The sequence below is a fragment of the Pyrus communis genome, chromosome 2 (assembly GCF_963583255.1).
Source record: "Pyrus communis chromosome 2, drPyrComm1.1, whole genome shotgun sequence".
Lineage (NCBI taxonomy): Eukaryota > Viridiplantae > Streptophyta > Magnoliopsida > Rosales > Rosaceae > Pyrus > Pyrus communis.
The window spans coordinates 15,304,465-15,323,651 of NC_084804.1; the positions used below are offsets into that span (position 1 = coordinate 15,304,465).

The 19,187-nt window shown below is 40.1% G+C and overlaps 4 protein-coding genes across 4 annotated transcripts; 1 reads left to right on the forward strand and 3 right to left on the reverse strand.

The window, feature by feature from the left end:
* The first annotated feature begins 5,699 nt into the window (after positions 1 to 5,699).
* LOC137725126 (monosaccharide-sensing protein 2-like) lies at positions 5,700 to 10,398 on the forward strand. Its single transcript, XM_068463715.1, has 6 exons — positions 5,700 to 6,642; positions 6,746 to 6,969; positions 7,262 to 7,828; positions 8,252 to 9,183; positions 9,272 to 9,459; positions 9,667 to 10,398. Exons 2-6 carry the CDS (start codon positions 6,891 to 6,893, stop codon positions 10,109 to 10,111), a joined length of 2,211 nt encoding a protein of 736 aa, XP_068319816.1. The 5' UTR covers positions 5,700 to 6,642; positions 6,746 to 6,890; the 3' UTR covers positions 10,112 to 10,398.
* Positions 10,399 to 10,451: 53 nt separating this feature from the next.
* Positions 10,452 to 11,129, reverse strand: LOC137725128 (RING-H2 finger protein ATL80-like). The gene has a single exon (XM_068463717.1). The coding sequence runs from the start codon at positions 11,022 to 11,024 to the stop codon at positions 10,485 to 10,487; it is 540 nt and encodes a 179-aa protein (XP_068319818.1). The 5' UTR covers positions 11,025 to 11,129; the 3' UTR covers positions 10,452 to 10,484.
* Positions 11,130 to 11,268: 139 nt separating this feature from the next.
* On the reverse strand, positions 11,269 to 12,601 carry LOC137725127 (homoserine kinase-like). Its single transcript, XM_068463716.1, has one exon. The coding sequence runs from the start codon at positions 12,567 to 12,569 to the stop codon at positions 11,460 to 11,462; it is 1,110 nt and encodes a 369-aa protein (XP_068319817.1). The 5' UTR covers positions 12,570 to 12,601; the 3' UTR covers positions 11,269 to 11,459.
* A 958-nt stretch (positions 12,602 to 13,559) lies between these two features.
* Positions 13,560 to 17,215, reverse strand: LOC137722247 (glutamate receptor 3.2-like). The gene is made up of 6 exons (XM_068461208.1): positions 16,966 to 17,215; positions 15,478 to 16,817; positions 14,986 to 15,260; positions 14,830 to 14,861; positions 14,353 to 14,747; positions 13,560 to 14,096 (listed from the first exon to the last, which is right to left on the reverse strand). The coding sequence occupies exons 1-6, from the start codon at positions 17,213 to 17,215 to the stop codon at positions 13,560 to 13,562; spliced, it is 2,829 nt and encodes a 942-aa protein (XP_068317309.1).
* Positions 17,216 to 19,187: the final 1,972 nt, after the last annotated feature.

A 19,187-nucleotide genomic window follows, 5' to 3' on the forward strand; every position in this document is an offset into this window, starting at 1 on the left:
ATCAACCTTCGTAGTAACTCCCTCCAATGCTCTTTTTCTTTCTTGATCTAGTCTTGCACAACTTTGTCAATTGTTTCATTTTTCTGCAATCTAAGACGCAAATCAATCCAAGTGGTCATGTTCGAGATGTGATCAGAACTGTTTTCATGCTCTTTAAGCCTCATATTGAGATGTGTCTAATCTTTGTAGCTCTCATTTGCTAATTGACCTTTGAGAGGCCCTTTCTTGAACAATTTACAACAAAAATAGAACACCTAATCAACATTCTTTGAATGGACTAGCCAATCTCTATCATGTTTCTCTCCATTGAATAAGTATCGAGTGTAAAAGGCTGCATTAAAATGCTTGTTAAACTGATTTTTGGGACCTTTCTCAATTGATAGATCTCTTGCAGGACCTTTTTTTTTTTGCCAACAAATCAATCCATCCCAAATTTGAGGATCATAAATGTTTAAGGGAATGGACTCACTCGGTTGATCAGTGATGATGGGAGCATCCTCATGATTGTCATTCTCATCAAGGTCGTCATCAATTTCATCATTCCCTAAATCATCAACTAGTTTCTCATTGTCATCCTGTTATTCCGTAATTAAATCATCCACTGAACTTTGTGGTTCTTTTTCTTTCAAAAAGAACCTATCAATAGCTCCTTTTTTAGACTGAATCAATTGTTCAACTTTTCTTTTTCTTTGACACTTCAAGTAGCCAGATGAATATTTTCTAGTAGTTGCCATATTTTATATCCCAAACAAGACCAAAATAAAATTATAATGAGTATGAACAATGAAACCTGATAGTCTGCAATATGTGTGTGTCTAGTGATTTTTTGTGACTGTTCTCATCTTGATTTTGCCCTGAAAAGTACAAAAGAAAAAAAATCATTATAAATGAGAAATACCCAAATCTTCAAATTCCAAGTCAATATACTTAAATTAGTAAATATCTTACTTTAATGGAAATGTACATCACTCTGATAAGTTGAATTGTCTTCATGATTCGGAAGTTTCTCTTCAATTTCATGAACTTATAAATTAGGGTTTAATAATTTGTGGAAAAGAAGAGCAATGGGATGAAGAGAGAAGTAAAGTAGACTGGGACAATGGTAATGGCGCCCAAGATTCTAACGCCTGGGACTTTGGTGTGAAAGAAGAAAAGTGGGAAGCAGCGATGAGACTTTGGCATGAGAGAAGAAAAGTGGACTCTGAGTTTTAAATTGTTTGCCTCGGTGGGGTTCTCGCCTTTTAATTGATTAGCTTTGCAAACATAGCTTTGTTAATCATAATTTTATATAATTTCGTACAGATTTTAGGTAGGTGTCTTATGGCTTTTGGGCCCATCAGATTTTTATATATATATATATATTTTTTTTTTTATTTGATTAGTAGTTTTATACATTATTTTCATATAATATTATTTTATATATTATTATATTCAATAAAAAAAACTATTTTGGGGTTGTGTGCAATAAAATCGGTCACACCCCTTAAAAGCCGGCTGTATGCACGGGCCGGGCTGGGCCCAATTTTGGAGAGACCAAACCGGACCCAGGTGCAAAGGAGACGGGCCAGGCCGGGGCGGGGATAGTAATTCTAATATAGGAACCGGACCTAACCCGGCCCGGTTGAAATAGGTCGGATCGGGCCGGGTCCACGGGTCCTTGGTTTTTTTTTTTTTTTTTTTTGGTTATATATATATATATATATATATATATATATATATAAACTAACATTTGCACAGATTTAAATTCATTCCTAGCAGTTCACATTTGCACAGATTCACAATTCACTTCACTATCAGTGCAATGCAGATTTTGCATTACTCCCTGCACATATCACATCCAATCCAAATACAAAGTCCAACATCCAAGTTCATATATCAACAACATTACATCGTCCAACATCGTTCGATACATTAAATCCGAGAAATTCAAAATAACATTCATATCTATTTGCCCTTTGAAAAGTCAAGAATGGAATGAATACCTTGAACTCACAACAACATCAAGAAACTTTTGTATTTCATCAATATCATTTGATGTTAATGATGTGGCAAACAGAAAAAACCCAGAATAAGAAGAATGGTCAGAATCTCACTGTAAACAACATAGAATTATGGTACCTAAAATAAATTAGTCAATGGTGCACCCTTCTCATAATTTTACTGTAAGCAACATAGACTTATGGTACTATTAAGTAAGATGACACCTTGTTCTTTCTTTCTTGCACTTTTTTTTTCATTGAAGTTGCAAACTTGTCTATGAAATAATACTGTTGCTGCCCCAAGGCATCATCAACCAAGACTAATAAACTACCAGAAAAAAGGACGAAAAGAAACAGCACAGTTGGCACAGTTGTATTAGTTTCATGTGTCTAATACAAAGACACATGAAACTAATACAAAGGCATTGAATAACAAGAAACAACACAACTTACATTTCTAACAACTTACATTTCTAACAAGAAGTTGAATAACAATGGTAACAACTTACATTTCTAACAGCTTACATTCCTATTAAAACTTGTAATCAAGAATTCCACATATCCATCCACATTTCGCATGAACAAATACAAGTTTAATTCAATTGATTTTAAAACAAAATTTGATAAATCATAGAAGAAAATGGGGGTTTGGTTTTTACCTCTAAGACTGAGTATCAGATTCAGATCCTTAAAATGCTGGCACTAATCACATAAAATTGACCTAATCTGGTAATTAGTTAGCACAATAAACACAATAAGTGATTCAGATTACAACGAAATGCCGAAAAACAACTAAATCAAACTTGACCCACATAATATTTAGGAATTTAACACCCGAAATAAAGCAGAGAACTCGAAATGCAGATCAATTATATACATAGAGGTTGGTTTTTACCTGTGAGATTGAGAGAGAGGTGACAAATCGAGAAGATTGGTGGTGGGGTGACAGGGTTCTGTAAGTCTGAGATGTCGTCGAAGTTGCTGGGCCGTTGTGGTGGTCGCCAGGGCCGTCGTGATGTCGGGGTGGTGGAGAGGAAGGGACGATGCACTCGACACGGTGAGAGAAAGGTGACAAATTGAGAAGATGGGCGATGGGGTGACTGGGTTCTGTAAGTTTGGGATGTCAAATCGAGACGGTGAGAAAAAGGTGATAGAGAGGTGACAAATCAAGAAGATGGTGGTCACCAGGGCTGTCGTGATGTCGGGGTGGTGGAGGGAAGGGGACGGTGCACTTGAGACGGCAAGAAAGACTCGAGTGACAGAGTTGAATTCGATAGGTCGAGGACGAGGAAACCTAAAACCAACGATTAAGATTGGATGGAGATCAATCTCGTCAGTCCATTCTAATTACAAACGGGCCGATCCGGGTACCCGTGATTCTTATACTTCAGTCCATTCTAATTAAAAAAATTAGAATGAATGGAGATCAATCTCGTCGGTTCATTCTAATTAAAAAAATTTACAATAATTTATGACCGTAAGATGTACGGTGAATGGATACGATTGGAGGATCTCCGAGATCCTCACCAAATGGATCCGGAGAGGATCCTTATTCATTCTTTGGTTGTGCCTTTTGCTTCCGTTGTGTGTTGTATTTTTTTTTTAAAAAAAAAAAATTGGGCTTTGGGCTGCCACTTAATATTACGGTCTGATGATATTCATATTCATTTGGAAGTGAGAGGTCTTAAGTTCGAATCTCGTGGATGACGATTTCGATACCAAATTAGGCTGTTTATTGTGTGGTTTTGCTGAACTCCCCCTCTCTTTAATGTAAAATTATTGATATACTAAAAAAAAAATTAAAAAATTCGGTTTTGGGTTGAATGTGCAGTGGCACATTCGTAATTAAATTCAACTTTAATTAAGAGAAAGGTGGCTAAACGGAGACGGTCTTCCGTCAACCGTCAGGGGTGTGTTTCTGAAAATAAAAATTTTGGTTCACGGAGTGAGCTGGTTCCAACGCGTTGGGTTTTCAGTTTTAGGTTTACAGGCTTCATAAGTTTGACAAAGCTTTCAATGAGAACTACAAGCAATTCATATGAGATAATTACACATATTAATTTTTTGTACAAGTTTCTAAAAAGTAGACTTTGGTAGTGATTTCGTAAAGGGGTTGGCAAGGTTGTCCTAGGGACGGATTTGCTTAACTTTAATCTTTTCATGTTTTTGTTGCTGATGTGAAAATAAGAATTTCGGCGCAATATCCGTGGTGTTGTCTTCTTTGACAGAAGAAAGTCCGCCAATGCTTCGGATATGCTCCATTAAGGCTCTCAGCTAGAAGCATTCACGTGTAGCTTCATGTAGGCAAGAATTTCAGCATGGTTAGAAGAAGTCGCAACTAAGGTCTGTTTGGTTGACGTCCAAGAGATTGCGGTGTCTCTAACTGTAAATACATAACCCATTTGAGAAATTGCCTTGTACAGAACCTGCATCAACATAACCAACAAGGTGAGAATCAACACGAAATCCCAGGGAGCGACGTCCCTACTGGAGGATGCATAGTGATAGGACAAGCTTAAGTCCTTAGTACCTTTGAGGTAACGAAAAATGTCTTTAACACCAATCTAGTGTCTGCATGTTGGCGCATTGCTATATCTTGGCAAAAGATTAACAATAAAGGATATGTCCGATCTAGTGCATTGAGCTAAGTACAATAAAGCGTCTGATTGCATTAAGGTATGAAACTTCAGGCTCCATAACCTCTTCCTCATTGTCTTTAGAATAGAAAGGATCTTGTTTTGCTTCTAGTGTACGAATGATTGAACCGTATATAAATAAATAAAGAAGACGGATTTGTGGCACTACTTCTTTTATACAACTTTTGGCACAAGTTTTTGTGGGGTCTGCCGCTTTGTAATGTATTTTAACTACCAAACATATTTTTTTTAGAACATCATATATACATTATTCTTGCAAAAAATTAGGCAAATGCAAATCATTATACATTTATTTGTAGTGAAAAAAATAAACGAATATGGTTATATAAAGAGACCCCAAGCTAGTCTCCAAACTTGAAAAGTTAGAAACAACATCCAAACGAAAATTACTAAAAGAAAGAGTCTTGTTCAACTTCCACATTTATGATGTTTCCCCTGGTAATCAAAACAGTCTCTAATAATGGCTGATCTTATGCATGACGAAAACTACCTCCACTACTATATTATTAGACCCAAATGTTAAGTTATTTTGGCACACTCAAAATTCAATTATTATATTATGTTTTCAATGGATTTTAAAACTTTAAAACACTTCATAATTTATTTATTTACTGTGTATTTCATATCTAATGATATTATTGAAGCAGTGGGTCTTATTTGTGTGCAACATAATCAAACTAACAAATTTTATAACAAAATTCCAACGGAAAGATCAAATTAATGTGCGGTAAAGAACTGCAAGGATGAAAAAGGATCCGTTTTGAACTAAAAGGACCAAAATGTTAGATCAATTTTTAAGAGAGAATTTGTGATAAAAATCTAGAATAAAATTTTTTTTCACTCAAAGGTAAGAAAAAAGAAGCAAAGACAACTTTGAGCCATCCCAAAAGCAGGAGGTGCCCCGCCAATTGGAACTACACTGACTTGTGGACTCCTCGTCCTCTAGTTACTCGTGTTCCATTACAACAAGGTAAATACAATCCGATCCGATCCGATCCGCTTCGATTCGATTCGATTCGATTACTTCACCTCCCAATCATTGTTTTTGGTTTAGTGCTTCTTCTTTTCCTAATACAAGATTAATTAAACTTAATACATCTCCAACACAAACAAGGACTCTGCAATATACACAAACAAATCCCAATTAAATTATTAAACATCTGCTTTCTGATTTGATTTATTTGTTTATTCTTCTTGTCCACTAGCTAATAATTTCATTAATTGGTGGTGGGAATATTCAAGAGCTGAGCTGGGTTGGTGCTGTTTGTGCTCTGCGCTGTGCTGTGCTGAGCTTGCAGGCCATTTGTTAAGAAATTCTTTTAATTTTTTTACCAAGTTCTTTATTTTTAGCAAATTCTTTAAGTTTTTTTCTTTTTATTTCCTTAACCTAGACGGCCTTGGTTCACTTGGTTAGTTTTCTCTCCTCCGAAAACCCCATCAGTTCTCTCAGATTCTCTTCTTCTTTATTTCTCAAAGAAAACAGAGCATCTCTGTTCATTGGCTTGTCATTCCTTGGAGCGAAATTCTAATCCACTTAGTTTTCATTCGTTCGAGCGATATTCTAATCTAATCAGAGTTAGAGATTGATAATCTGAACTCGAGATAAAGTTGGGTTTAGAGGATGATGGAACATGTCACAGGAGGCTGAGCAGGGAGGGAAGTGACGTGCAGGGTCAGGAGAGGAGGAAAGGGCCAGGTGTCCAACAGCCACCACTCTGTTCCTAAAACTGCTTAACTCTGTTTTCTCCTTGTCTTCTTCTCCATTACCACCTTTGTTTCCGAAACTGCTTACCTCTGTTTTCTCCTTGTCGGCTTCTCCTTTAGTACCTTTTCTCTCACCGAATAGGATTTTGTTTTATTTTTTTTAAATAATCTGCGTTTCGTTTTCGAGGAAATTATAGAAAAAGAGTGAAAATATCATCTGCAAAGACTCAAAAGTCTCGAACTTTTGACGGCGTCGTTGCATTCGGAGACAAACACAACAGAACAAACACACCATCAATCTGGTAAAACCCCCACCTTTTGTTCTTGTCTTGTGGGTTTGCCCATGTTTTTCCTTTGTGTTTGATTTTTGTGTTGTTTTATGCAATGGGGTCACTTTGTTGCTAGGATTGCTGAACTGGGTGGTCGAGAACTGGTTCGATTCGTTGATATTTGATCTGGGTTTTTGTTTTTTTTTTTTTATTCGATTGGTTGGATTTTGGTGAGATTTTGTGAAGAGGGTTCCAATTGGTTTAGATTTTTGAGTGGAAAAATGAGTGGAGCTGTTCTTGTTGCTGTTGCTGCTGCAATTGGTAACTTGTTGCAAGGATGGGACAACGCCACTATCGCAGGTAAATCTCTAACTATTTAGTATCAAGAGCTTTATGTCTGTCTTTTTTTCAACATTTGAAAGTTTGATGCTTTTAAGATTGAGGAAAATTGTCTACGTAGATGATTCAAAGATTGGTTCTTTAGATTTGTCCTGGTTTATAATAGAGTTTACTTCATCGGTCTAGCCTGAAGTTTACTTCATTTGCGGTCTATGATTCGATTTTTCTTTGAGAAGTTTGGATTATAAGTTAAGCTTATGCGATTTTGGTGCTTGATTGTGTTTATGAGTGAACTTTTCGGTTTTTCCTGCAGCTTCTGTTTTGTACATAAAGAGGGAATTCAACTTGGAAAGTGAACCCGCCGTGGAAGGGCTGATTGTGGCCATGTCGCTTATAGGCGCAACTGTGGTTACATTTTGTTCTGGAGCCGTAGCAGACTGGCTAGGCCGCCGTCCTATGCTTATAATCTCTTCTGTCCTTTACTTTCTTAGTGGTATTGTAATGCTGTGGTCTCCCAATGTTTATATCCTTCTCTTGGCGCGCCTTTTAGATGGATTTGGGATTGGTTTGGCAGTTACCTTGGTACCACTTTATATATCTGAGACAGCCCCGCCTGAGATAAGGGGATCGTTGAATACCCTTCCGCAGTTTACTGGCTCCGGTGGGATGTTCTTGTCATATTGCATGGTTTTTGGGATGTCGTTGACAGAGTCGCCAAGTTGGAGGTTGATGCTTGGTGTTCTCTCTATTCCTTCTCTTGTTTATTTTGTATTGACTGTGTTCTTCTTGCCTGAGTCTCCACGATGGCTTGTGAGTAAGGGACGGATGCTTGAGGCCAAACAAGTTCTACAGAGGCTGCGTGGAAGAGAAGATGTTGCTGGTTAGTGATTTTATTCTGATATCTTTGAATATTTAGTCACTATTAGTAAAGTCATTTTTAGTTCAACCTAAATAGTAAAACTTTCAAAAATTAAATCAGAGAACCAGTGGTTTGTTTCAAAGGTCAGTTTTTAATTGGAGTCGTCATGTTTAAAGGACTGCATTTTCATTCTATCCGGAAGAGAATCCAGTACTTCTGGGTCGTTATGTCCTTCGAGTTAAAGTCCTTTGTGCATTCTTTTTAGCCGTAACACTACCAAACCTTTTTCGAGCAAGCATAAAGTTGCTTTGTTCTACTGTTCTTACTTCAGATTGCATAATCTTTGTTAGTAGGAAAGTATGTGATATTTGCTTCCCTAAACTAACTATTTCATTTGCAATCCTGCATTGTTTGAATGGTGTTTGATCCTTATTTGACCAACAGGTGAAATGGCTTTACTTGTTGAGGGTCTTGGAGTTGGGGGTGAAACATCTTTTGAGGAGTACATAATTGGCCCAGAGGATGACCTCGCTGATGATCACGATTTATCCACTGAAAAGGATAAAATCAGATTATATGGGCCTGAACAAGGACAATCCTGGGTTGCCAGACCTGTAACTGGGCAAAGCACTCTTGGACTTGTGTCTCGACATGCAAGCATGGTAAATCAAAGCGGTATTGTTGATCCTCTTGTCTCTCTCTTTGGCAGTGTACATGAGAAGCTCCCCGATACAGGAAGTAAGGGAAGTATGCTTTTTCCGCACTTTGGCAGCATGTTTAGTGTGGGAGGGAATCAGCCTAGACACGAAGAGTGGGATGAGGAAAGCCTTGCCAGAGAAGGAGAGGGTTATGCATCTGATGCAGCTGGTGGTGATTCTGATGGCAATTTGCAGAGTCCATTGATCTCACGTCAGGCAACAAGCCTTGAAAAAGACATTGGCCCACCTCCACATGGAAGCCTTGCTAGCATAAGAAACAGCAGTCTCATTGGTGGAGAGGGAGCTAGTAGCACGGGGATTGGTGGCGGTTGGCAGCTGGCGTGGAAATGGTGTGAGAGAGAAGGCCAAGATGGACACAAGGAAGGAGGGTTTAAAAGAATTTATTTACACCAGGAGGGTGATGCTGCGTCTCGTCGTGGATCTATTGTTTCGATACCTGGTGGTGATGCACTGAACGATGGTCAGTTCTTCCAGGCTGCTGCTTTGGTGAGTGAACCGGCTCTTTATTCACGTGAGCTTATGAATCAGCATCCGGTTGGACCGGCAATGATTAACCCAGCTGCAACTCCTGCAAAAGGACCAAGTTGGAGTGACCTTTTCGAACCCGGAGTCAAGCATGCTTTGGTTGTTGGGGTGGGAATTCAGATACTTCAGCAGGTAATGAAAATTCATTTACTGAGAAACCTCCATTAATTTTTGTGTTATAATGATTCCAACTTTTTATGTTTTTTTCTTTTTCATGCAGTTTTCTGGCATAAACGGGGTTCTCTACTACACGCCTCAAATTCTTGAGCAGGCGGGCGTTGGGGTTCTTCTTTCGAACTTGGGCATTAGTTCAGCTTCTGCATCTCTGCTTATCAGTGCAGTAACAACCTTGCTGATGCTTCCTAGCATAGCCATTGCCATGAGGCTCATGGATTTAGCCGGCAGAAGGTAAATATATTCTTTTGGTTATATCTTGACATCTTGCTCGAATGGCCAACTGAACACTTACTGCTTCGTAATTTTTCGTTTGCATTAGCATGCACGATTTCGTGATCCTCAAAATAAGATGTTTAGCATCATTTATGTTTGGTTAAGTTTTCAATGTTAAATTTGTGTATTGTCTAATTTAACAATTTGGAACCATTCTTAATTCAGGAGTTTGCTGCTCGGCACAATCCCTGTCCTGATAGTGTCTCTGGTCATCCTAGTCCTCGGAGGTCTTGTGAATATGGGAAGTGTTGTAAATGCATCAGTTTCGACTGTCAGCGTTGTGCTCTACTTCTGTTTCTTTGTTATGGGGTTTGGTCCGATCCCCAACATACTCTGTGCAGAAATCTTTCCCACCAGAGTTCGAGGCCTCTGCATTGCCATCTGCGCCCTCACATTCTGGATTGGTGATATCATTGTCACCTACTCACTTCCGGTGATGCTCAAATCTGTTGGCCTTGCTGGTGTTTTTGGCATGTACGCAGTTGTGTGCGTCATAGCGTTTATCTTTGTTTTCTTGAAAGTTCCCGAGACCAAAGGCATGCCCCTTGAAGTGATTACCGAGTTTTTCTCTGTTGGTGCAAAGCAGGCTGCAGCTGCCAAGAACAATTAACTTGATCCATAGTGGGTTAAAAGTTTTGAAAGCTGTTTAATCTTCCTAGTTTTGCATCGAATCTACATTTTCTTTACTTGTTTTGGAATTGGTACGATTGATCCTTACGGAAGGGGTTATTGTATAATTATCCCCCATTTGTTATACCTGATTAAAATGACTAGAGTTCAATGTCCAATCTCTTCGGAACGAAAATTGTGGGATAACTTCATGGGAAAGGCGATTGCTTTACTAGTTTACATGTCGAAATTTTACATTTGCTTCGAATTGAATGAAAATTGCAGCGGCTTGAATGAAACTGTTAATGATTCAGGCCATTTTACATGATCTGTTCAGAGCTCCAAACTCCGAATCCATGAGCTCGATACCAACTTCATTTGTAACACCCCTCTTCCCCAACCACACCGCGGCGACAAGATGGGCACGAAGAGTGGCACCTCAGCCACCTATCAACACAACTCACATGGAATCCGTGACCACACTGAGGCAACACCCTTGTGACATCTCCATCCACAAACTCCATCAAGCAGATTGCACATTCTGCTAGTCTTGCATCCGCTTCTGCATTATACGGGACGTTAGGAAGCGAACATATAATCATTTCATCGAGTCCTTGGTCAGGCAAGGGGTTGGGAGGCTGAGGCGTGGAAGCGCTAGATCTGGCCATGTGACGGTCGAACAATGCAGCAAGCCACAGCACCGGGCGGACGATCATGACAACGACAAGGGTTAAGATGCTCAAGAATGGAGTGATGAGGACAATGATGAAGGTTAAGATGCAAAAGAACGGAGTAAGAAGGGGAGTTTTTCCGGTGATAAACCTGCAATGGAAAGCCATGAGAGAATGATGAATAACAAGTTCCCAAAAGAGAGGATTTAAAGGACCGACACAAGGTAGAAAATCATTGAGCATTTAAAGACCAGCTGGAACCCTTAACCACCAACTGTGAGTTCAAACATCCAAATCCAACTCTAAAGTAGACTACTTTAGAGCATTTATCAAGAAAAATAATTTCCGCACTCTATTTATTTTCAACCGGAATAAAAGAACAACACAAAATGGAAAAAAGAGTGCGGAAATCGCTTTGGTTCTAAACCCATGCAACGAAGATGACACAAGAGAGCCAACCACATCGATAATGTGGGAGAGCCAAAACTTAGTGCTTATTCAAAACACTTCATTACGCATTTCACAAGTTTTATGTGAATACAAAATGCAACACAAACACAGAAGCCACCTTCCTTCCTAGTACATTTGTTTACAAAACCACCTAAAATCCTCACCCAACAAAACAAACTCTCCCTCCAATCATTTTAAAACCGACTAGCTCTTAGTTTAATGATACTTCTATCTCGGAATGGTGCTGACAAGCCTGGCACCAACCCGGTCGAGTCTACTCACACTCGCCGCCGCCTTCAACTTCCCTTCCTTTAGAAATGCCGCCACCATTCTTTCTCCGATCACCTTTCCTTTCTCGGGATCATCCGTGACCGCCACCGCAGTGGGCCCCGCCCCGCTTATTGTGCACCCGAATGCTCCGCCCTCGATCGCCGCCTTTTTAACCGCGTCCATGCCGGGGATCAGAGGGGCCCGCCGCGGCTCCACTATCTTATCGCTCGACAAGGCCCTGCCAAGCCCTGGCACGTCCCCCTGCAGCACCGCCGCCACCAGCGCCCCAGCCTGGCTCGAATTCCAGACGTGGTGGGCCATCCCGACCTCCGCCGGCAGAGCCGCCCTCATCTTCTTCGTCGGAGCTTCAAACTCCGGCGTTGCCAACACAAAAAACAATTCTTTACCATCCGGAAAGACTAACGGAATCAAATCCAACGGTTCGTAGCTCCGAATCAACACGAACCCTCCCATAATCGCCGGAGCTATGTTATCGGCGTGGTAGCCAGACACCTTCTCCTCCGATTTTAGCCCCGCGATCACCAATTCCTCTATCCCCAATTTCCCGCCAAAAATCTCGTTGACCGCAACCGCACCCGCCGCCGCGCTCGCCGCGCTGGATCCGAGCCCGGAGCCCAAAGGCAACCCCTTTTCCAGAGTGAGGGAAAGGCCTACCGATCGAACTCCAAGCATCTTCATGACTTCTATGGCGGCGATTCCGGCGCAGTTCGAGAGAGGGTTTCTGCTGAGCTTTTTGGAGTTGTGGTCACCGGAGATCTCGGAAATGGAGATCTCGCCAGGCGAGACCTGGGGGTCGATGGTGAGGGAGACGAAGTCGCCGAGGCCATCGACGGCGCAGCCCAAGAAGTCGAATCCCGGGCCTAGATTGGCGACGGTTGCTGGGGCGAAGGCCTTGACGGAGGTGAAGACGGGTTCGGGCTCGGTGAAGGTGAGGGGGGGTCGGGAGGGGAGGGAGAAATTGCATCGGAGGTGGAGGGGTTTGGGCTTCGATGATTGTGATGGGATGGCGGTGAAGAGCTTGAACGGAGATTGGTGGCAGATCGCCATTGCTAGGCCGAGGGAGCAGCTGAGGGAGTGTTTTGGGGGGGGTGGTGGGGTGGTGTTTTAGGACGGAGGAAAATTGCAGGGATTTGGGTTTTTGGATGAAATATATGGGCTGGGCGTGGGGATAGGTAGTGACATAACCACTGCAAAGAGAAATTGAAAAGACACTTCATTTTTTTTATTTCTAATTTTCCTCCAGTTTCTCAATTTTCCAAATTTCATACTTTTCGGCTCCTGTCAAAATAAAAAAAAAATGGAAATGCTAGGATGACTCATCCAGAAGTGACTTTCCGACTTTTGTTTTAGTACAATGTTTTATAATGTTGATACAAGAAATAACGTTAAATTGTAAAATGATAGATAGTTTATAGAGAGTCTCACTTTTGAGAAAGCATTTTTCTAAGAAAAAAAAGTTTTTTTTAATGCATTTCATTTTTCTGTTCTCGAAACATTATTTTTTTCTTCTCTCACTTTAGCTTGATCGTTAACTTTTATGTTAATCAATGATGTGGTTTAGTGTCGGCATCTCATGTTTTTAATATAATGTTTTATAATGTTGACCTGTGAGCTGACAAATTGTCTATAGAAAGTCCCAATTATGAAAGAGTTCTCACGGTTTAACGTCAATTATCGTGCCAACATTATAATAAAAACATGAGATGATAGATAATTCATGAAGAATTCCACTTTTGAGAGGGCCCCTAATATTTCTCTTGTTATAAATGTACTGATATCAAGTATGTATAAATTGTTGGTAATAATCTAACAACAGCAATAACATATCAACATTCCATTTCATGACCAAATTAATCAAATAAAGTGTATATAAACGAAATAGCAATGTATTATTGAAAAATGAAATATGACAATACATTACCAAGTTTGATGATCAATTTTTCTTTAAATTAGTACAAGGGAGTAAAAGACAAAATATGATATGATTCTTTCTTGGTCAGAAAAACACGATATAATTAACTACGTAATCATGTTTAATTAACGAGTTAGCCAAATGTCATTGTCAGCATTACGCACCTCTTGAGGGTTGTCGATCTGTATTCTCTTGGAAGCATTCCTTACTGATTGATCATCTTCATTTTCAATCACATTTGGACCATTTGGTACTACGCTTTCGTTGCGCTTTCTTTTCGACTTATTTTTCTTCGATTTGTCTACCTTTTTGTCGACGAAGGACAAGAACATGAGGAGGTGTGTTAAGGTAGAGTGAGAGTTGATGTTTTCTTGGCTCGAAGGTTGGGCTTGATCTTCAGCTTCGGGGGTATGGCGTTTGTACTGGTGTAGCGTGGTAAACAAGTAAATGAGTAGAGCAATAAAAGATACAATGCCGGCGATAAGGAATAGCCCCCAGAAGCTTTGTAGTTGAAGCTGGTCGGATACGATGCTGGAGCTCTCTGAAGCACAAATCTTTCTGGAGAGCCATTTGTTATAAATTTTCTGGAGATCACCATTTTCAGATAGAGTGAGGATGGCAGTTGACATGTCAATTGCGAAAGGAGAGTCTCTTGGAAATGCCTAAAAAAAAAAAAACATGTATGATTCGAAACAGTTAAATGATCGGTCTTACATATTTGACATGTTATGTTGTCAAACTGAAAATATGACCTAAACATCCAAACAAGATTTCACTTGATTTAGTGGTCTAGATTGAAGTATGATAACGTATAACATGTTAGACTATTCGACAAGAGAAAAATTCAAAACAAAAGGTATTAGTTTTCGGGCGGATTAAGCAATTTAAGACCAAAACTAGTTATGTTGAGGTACTTACAAATCCCCACCCACTTTTGGTGAATTCTGCCCCCCTAATTGAGAACTTGCAGTTTTCTGAGAGGAAGAGTTCTATATATGCTCTTTCGTCAACCACAGCAGCAACACTTTTGTCCTTAAGCGCGGTTGCATAAGCTTCTGGCGAGCCAAGAGGAACTAGTCTGGACTTTGGGATGTCGAGCTGCTCAACCAAATAGTTCTGAGCAAAAGATCCGATTTGGAATCCTATAGGTTCTGTGCTAGTTATCAAGGTATCGATGCTGGTGATGGGAGATGATAGTTGTTGTACTGTGAGCATTGATGTCAGGCTAGCCGTGTAGCTTGAGTTGATCACTAGAACTACAAAAAGCCAGATGATCAGCACCATGCGGCCTAGCGTGCTGACGATGTTCTCTCCTGAAAGTTCAAAGATTGATCTTTAAAACTTGCTATCAAGTTCTTGGTAAGAACACAATATAATGGCCAAAATTGAACTTACTGTGAGCAAAAAACATAGTAGAGAAGCTAAACCTGAAAAACAACAGAATGAAGGCAGATGAGTCTACAATTTTTCATGCCACTGCAAATCAGTCTCTATAAATCAGTATCTATATGCGAAATCTGTGTCGGAATGTTAAAGTTACAAAGTATTTACCATAAAATTGTGACAATCTGGTTCCTAGGAGGACCTCGGAACTCATCGTTTATTCTATGTTCAAGAATCCATATCACTAATCCAATGATTAGGAAGAAGGATGCCGTTACACCCCACATTGATGAAGAAAATGGCTTTAAGAATACCCAAGCTGAATTCGAATCCCTAACTGGAGCCACCACAACTAGCCCCGACTCTATATACGGCTGAGTGAAATCCACAATCTTCGTCCGGTTAGTGACGATTGCAATGTCACCTACCGCAGCATCAAACTTCTGCAGAACAAAGGTCCAAATCAGATGCAAATTTGGAAACTTTGTGCTTACCATTATTTTCTGTGCCAAAATAAGTCAAGGGAAAATGATTTCCGCATGCCCCTCTTTATTTATGTCCCTTATAATCTATAGATTTATTCAATCCAAAGGTCAGGAATAAACAAGGGGCATGCAAATAGAGAAAAATAGTGTGAGGAAATAATTGAAGGTTACTTACACCTGAAGCAACCATGTTTACGAGCTCGTTGTAGCTAGGGTTCTTAAGGCCATCACCAAACAGAACAAACTTATATGGAACTGCATAAGGAAGTAAATTTATGGCTGCAATGAATATATCAATGCAGTATCCTTCAACTACATCAGTACCACTTGTATGTGACACAAAGCCTTGAAAGCTGACTCGATTTGGCACTCCAATTCTCAATTTCTCCCCATTGTTTGGAAAAACCCATCCCCGAGGCTTAACTGTTGTCCCTCCGGGCCATATAACAGTGTCCAAACGTTGGTTCGCATTAGACCGGTTGGATAATTTCTCAGGGGCAACAAGAGATATACCAGAGTAGTTAGACCAGTATCCAATTCTTTGATATCCATTTGTGATTGTGTTAATGATTTCATATGAAGGATTCAATGGCGATCTATCTGGATGAAATGCTACCCGACCAGTCAGACCGGTTGTATTTGTACGCAAAATATTGTCCAGCAACTGTTTCCCACCCTGAAAAATGCTCAATGCACCCAGGTTCAAAGCCCCTCCTTTAAGACCGCCAATAGGTCCTGTACTAGTAATGTTGGAAAAGGCAATGCTGCTTCCTTGTTCCAAAAGCAAATCTATAGCACGGGCAAGCATCCAAACTGTATCATAGGCATACAGACCGTAAGGGTTCAACCCGATAGAGCCATTACTCAACTCGTTCCACCTCGATATGAAATCCCTTTTTTGCTTAGAATCTGGCGTGTGTGGACGAAGAGTCAGAGCACCTTGGATGGAGCTGGCAGTTTTCGAAGAAAGAGGTGAAGTTGAATCTAAAACAGTAGACAGCCAAGTTGCGGCTATCCAAACATATCCACTCTCCATCATCCCAAGTTCTTTAGCAACATCAAAAACCAGGAGACCAGATGTGGAGAATGTGTGTATAACGATCACTCGAGACCCCATCATTCGAACCTTTATCAACAGATTTTTTACATCTTCTCGAGTTGGTTCCGGGTCAGGTGGAAGTACTGCCTTGTATGAAATCTTGTGGCGTTTTTCTGCAAGTTTCTCACCTAATGCAGCAACACCATTTCGGCTGTTGTCATCGTCTGTGAAAATCGCAACTACCTCTGACCAACCGAAATAACTAACAATGTCTGCAATAGCAGCCATCTGGAATTGATCATTCGGTGCAGTTTGAACAAAGAAAGGGTACTGCAGACTTGCTAGGGTGGGGTCCAGCGCCGTGACTGACAATAACGGGACACGTAGCTCATTGGCAAGATGTGAGAGGATATGAGCCATCACAGAATTTTGTGGACCAATTATAGCAAATGTATCAGACTCCATGTACTTTAACGCTGTGATCAACAAAGAAATAAGAACAACGTACAAATTCAAGTACACGAGATTAATGCAGTTTCGACAACATAAGTATAAATACTGATGCGCATACTGCTGAGAGAATTTTTGTAGTAAAAACACATAGCCAAAAAAAAAAAAATTTACCTCCAATGAGTCCAAGAAATCCGCTGTAGTTGGAATTATGAAAAGATATGGATAATTTAGTTTTATGAAGAATGCTTGGATCAGAATTGACATCGTTCCTAGCCGCCTCAATGGCAATCTTTAAGACTCTTCCGTTGATGCTGCCCGCTGCAAACATTGCGCCAACATTCACGACAGCAGGTCTTGAGTCCGCTTCTATGGAGCCTTGTCTGCAGATGAGGAGTATCGACACAAGCCAAACTAGATTCATTGTGGTACTAAGACTGAGAACCTCACCAAGTTTTGTATATCGAAACAAAATGCCAAAAGAAATAATCATAAGAAGCTTGACATTCAAGGACACTTTCATTCAGAAAACATAAAGAAGAAGAAAAACCTTTGGAATTCTGACAGAGAAACAATTTGGGCAAACCAAAAGCACAAATCTGTCTTGCTAAAGCAAGATTTAGATATATAAGGAATGCCCACCAAACTCAAAGCAAGAATAAAAGTGAAAAGTTCATGTGGCCACTGTTGTCCCTCTGCACTTTATCTATTTTTTCTAGCTACCGATCAATTAAAAAAGATACATTAATTAAAAGAGAGAAAAAAAAGGGAACAAGAATTGAATATATAAATTTGGAAAAAGGAAAAATGACCAGTCCCTAAAGTAAAGCTAGCTAGAGTGCGCAAAACTCAAAAGAAAGAATGGGGGTGAGGCAAAGCTAGTTCCTTAATTAATTCTTCTGATGAGAATACTTCGAACAAGGGAAAGAGAGCAACTTGGGCAAATGGATTTCCAATTGGTCTTGGTGAAGGGGTCATGAGTTTGCTTCTCTTTTGTACGAGTCACTCTTTAGAACAATGGCATGGTTGAATTGTTTTAAGCTAGTGGGAGGCAGTAGTAATTAGTGAGGTACAAGGTTCGCCTATAAGCCAGAAGGTGTAACCGTGTAGACAATCACTAGCCCTCAAAGCTTAAATATTCGGCATGGAGAAGTATTCAGAGTGTAGCCCTATCTGCCTACACTCTGAATACTATGATAACATGTTAGACAACTAATAACCTCAAAAGCTTGAGTTATCAAAGAAGGGGCTAACAACGACAGGGTGAAGAGATTTTCTTCTCCTTACGAAAGGCAAGAAGTTGGAAAAGAACAAGGTTTAAGCTGGGTACTTGTCCCATTGATTATAGTATGTCTGGGTGAAGAGATCATTTGAAGATACGCTCTCTCTGAGTTACTTGGCAAAAGTTATGTGGGTTTTCAACTTTTCACTTGGAGTGACGGCTCTTGTCTGTGACTGCCTCCAGGAAGCGCTTGGACTCTCCCCAGTCCACCGCAACAATATTCTTCACCTCAAACTTAATTTTGTAGAACTTACATTTGAGCAGCGATTTGTTCTTTTAATTGTTACCCTTGCTCCAAGCTATGCAGGGGATTGTGATAGGAGTGTCTAGCACGCTGGAACGTTGGCTGGCATAATTGGGGTTGATTCAAAAGGAAGCTTCTTGAAGCTGCTAAATCTGCTCACATTTGGATCTTTCGAATCCGAAGAGTTGTTCATGGTGATTTTCATCTCACTAGAGTTTAGTCTTCTCAACTGGGGAGAGGATTTTTGACTGAGTTTTTCTTTTGCTTAAGATTTCTGATGGAGAATTGGATTTGGAAGAGTTCGCATTCCATGTGATGATGTGTAAATGAATTGAACATATAAAAATTAAATCTCATTGACTCATTATTCTTTACCTTTAATTTTTAAGCACATTAGCAGTTTGTGCAAAACTTATTACATACTGCAAATAGAATTGGATTACTAATTTTCTTATACAAACAGGAACATAACCACAAATAAACACATCTGTGTGGCTACTCAGAGTTTATTCATCTCCTCAGGGTCTTCTATATTCTGTATCCTTGTGTTCCGCGCGGCTCTCATTTCTTTTCGCATCTTATATGCCCTTGAAGCATGCAGATAAATCATAATGATGCCAGAGTAAAGAGATGGCTTTATAGGATTTACAACATGCCGAATGTAGCAAACATAATGAACCATCGGGCAAATGAACATGCAGATGCAACTAAGTACTGCGCATGCATCCATATAAGTAATGAAAGGCCTGTGAGAGGGGCGTGGATAATAAAACCACCTCCTCCGAAATTCAACCCTCTCCATTCTACCTTGGCAAATGAGCGCGGAGATGAAGGTGACTGTAGCCAGAAGAGCCAACAGCATACCAACTA

Coding starts and splice junctions, on each gene's coding strand:
- LOC137725126 (XM_068463715.1), top strand. CDS start 6,891: ATGAGTGGAGCTGTTCTTGTTGCTGTTGCTGCTGCAATTGGTAACTTG. Junction 6,970..7,261: donor GGACAACGCCACTATCGCAG/GTAAATCTCTAA, acceptor TTTTTCCTGCAG/CTTCTGTTTTGTACATAAAG. Junction 7,829..8,251: donor TGGAAGAGAAGATGTTGCTG/GTTAGTGATTTT, acceptor TTTGACCAACAG/GTGAAATGGCTTTACTTGTT.
- LOC137725128 (XM_068463717.1), bottom strand. CDS start 11,024: ATGCTCAATGATTTTCTACCTTGTGTCGGTCCTTTAAATCCTCTCTTT.
- LOC137725127 (XM_068463716.1), bottom strand. CDS start 12,569: ATGGCGATCTGCCACCAATCTCCGTTCAAGCTCTTCACCGCCATCCCA.
- LOC137722247 (XM_068461208.1), bottom strand. CDS start 17,215: ATGAATCTAGTTTGGCTTGTGTCGATACTCCTCATCTGCAGACAAGGC. Junction 14,748..14,829: donor TACTATGTTTTTTGCTCACA/GTAAGTTCAATT, acceptor TTGAACTTTCAG/GAGAGAACATCGTCAGCACG. Junction 14,097..14,352: donor CCAAAAGTGGGTGGGGATTT/GTAAGTACCTCA, acceptor TTTTTTTTTTAG/GCATTTCCAAGAGACTCTCC.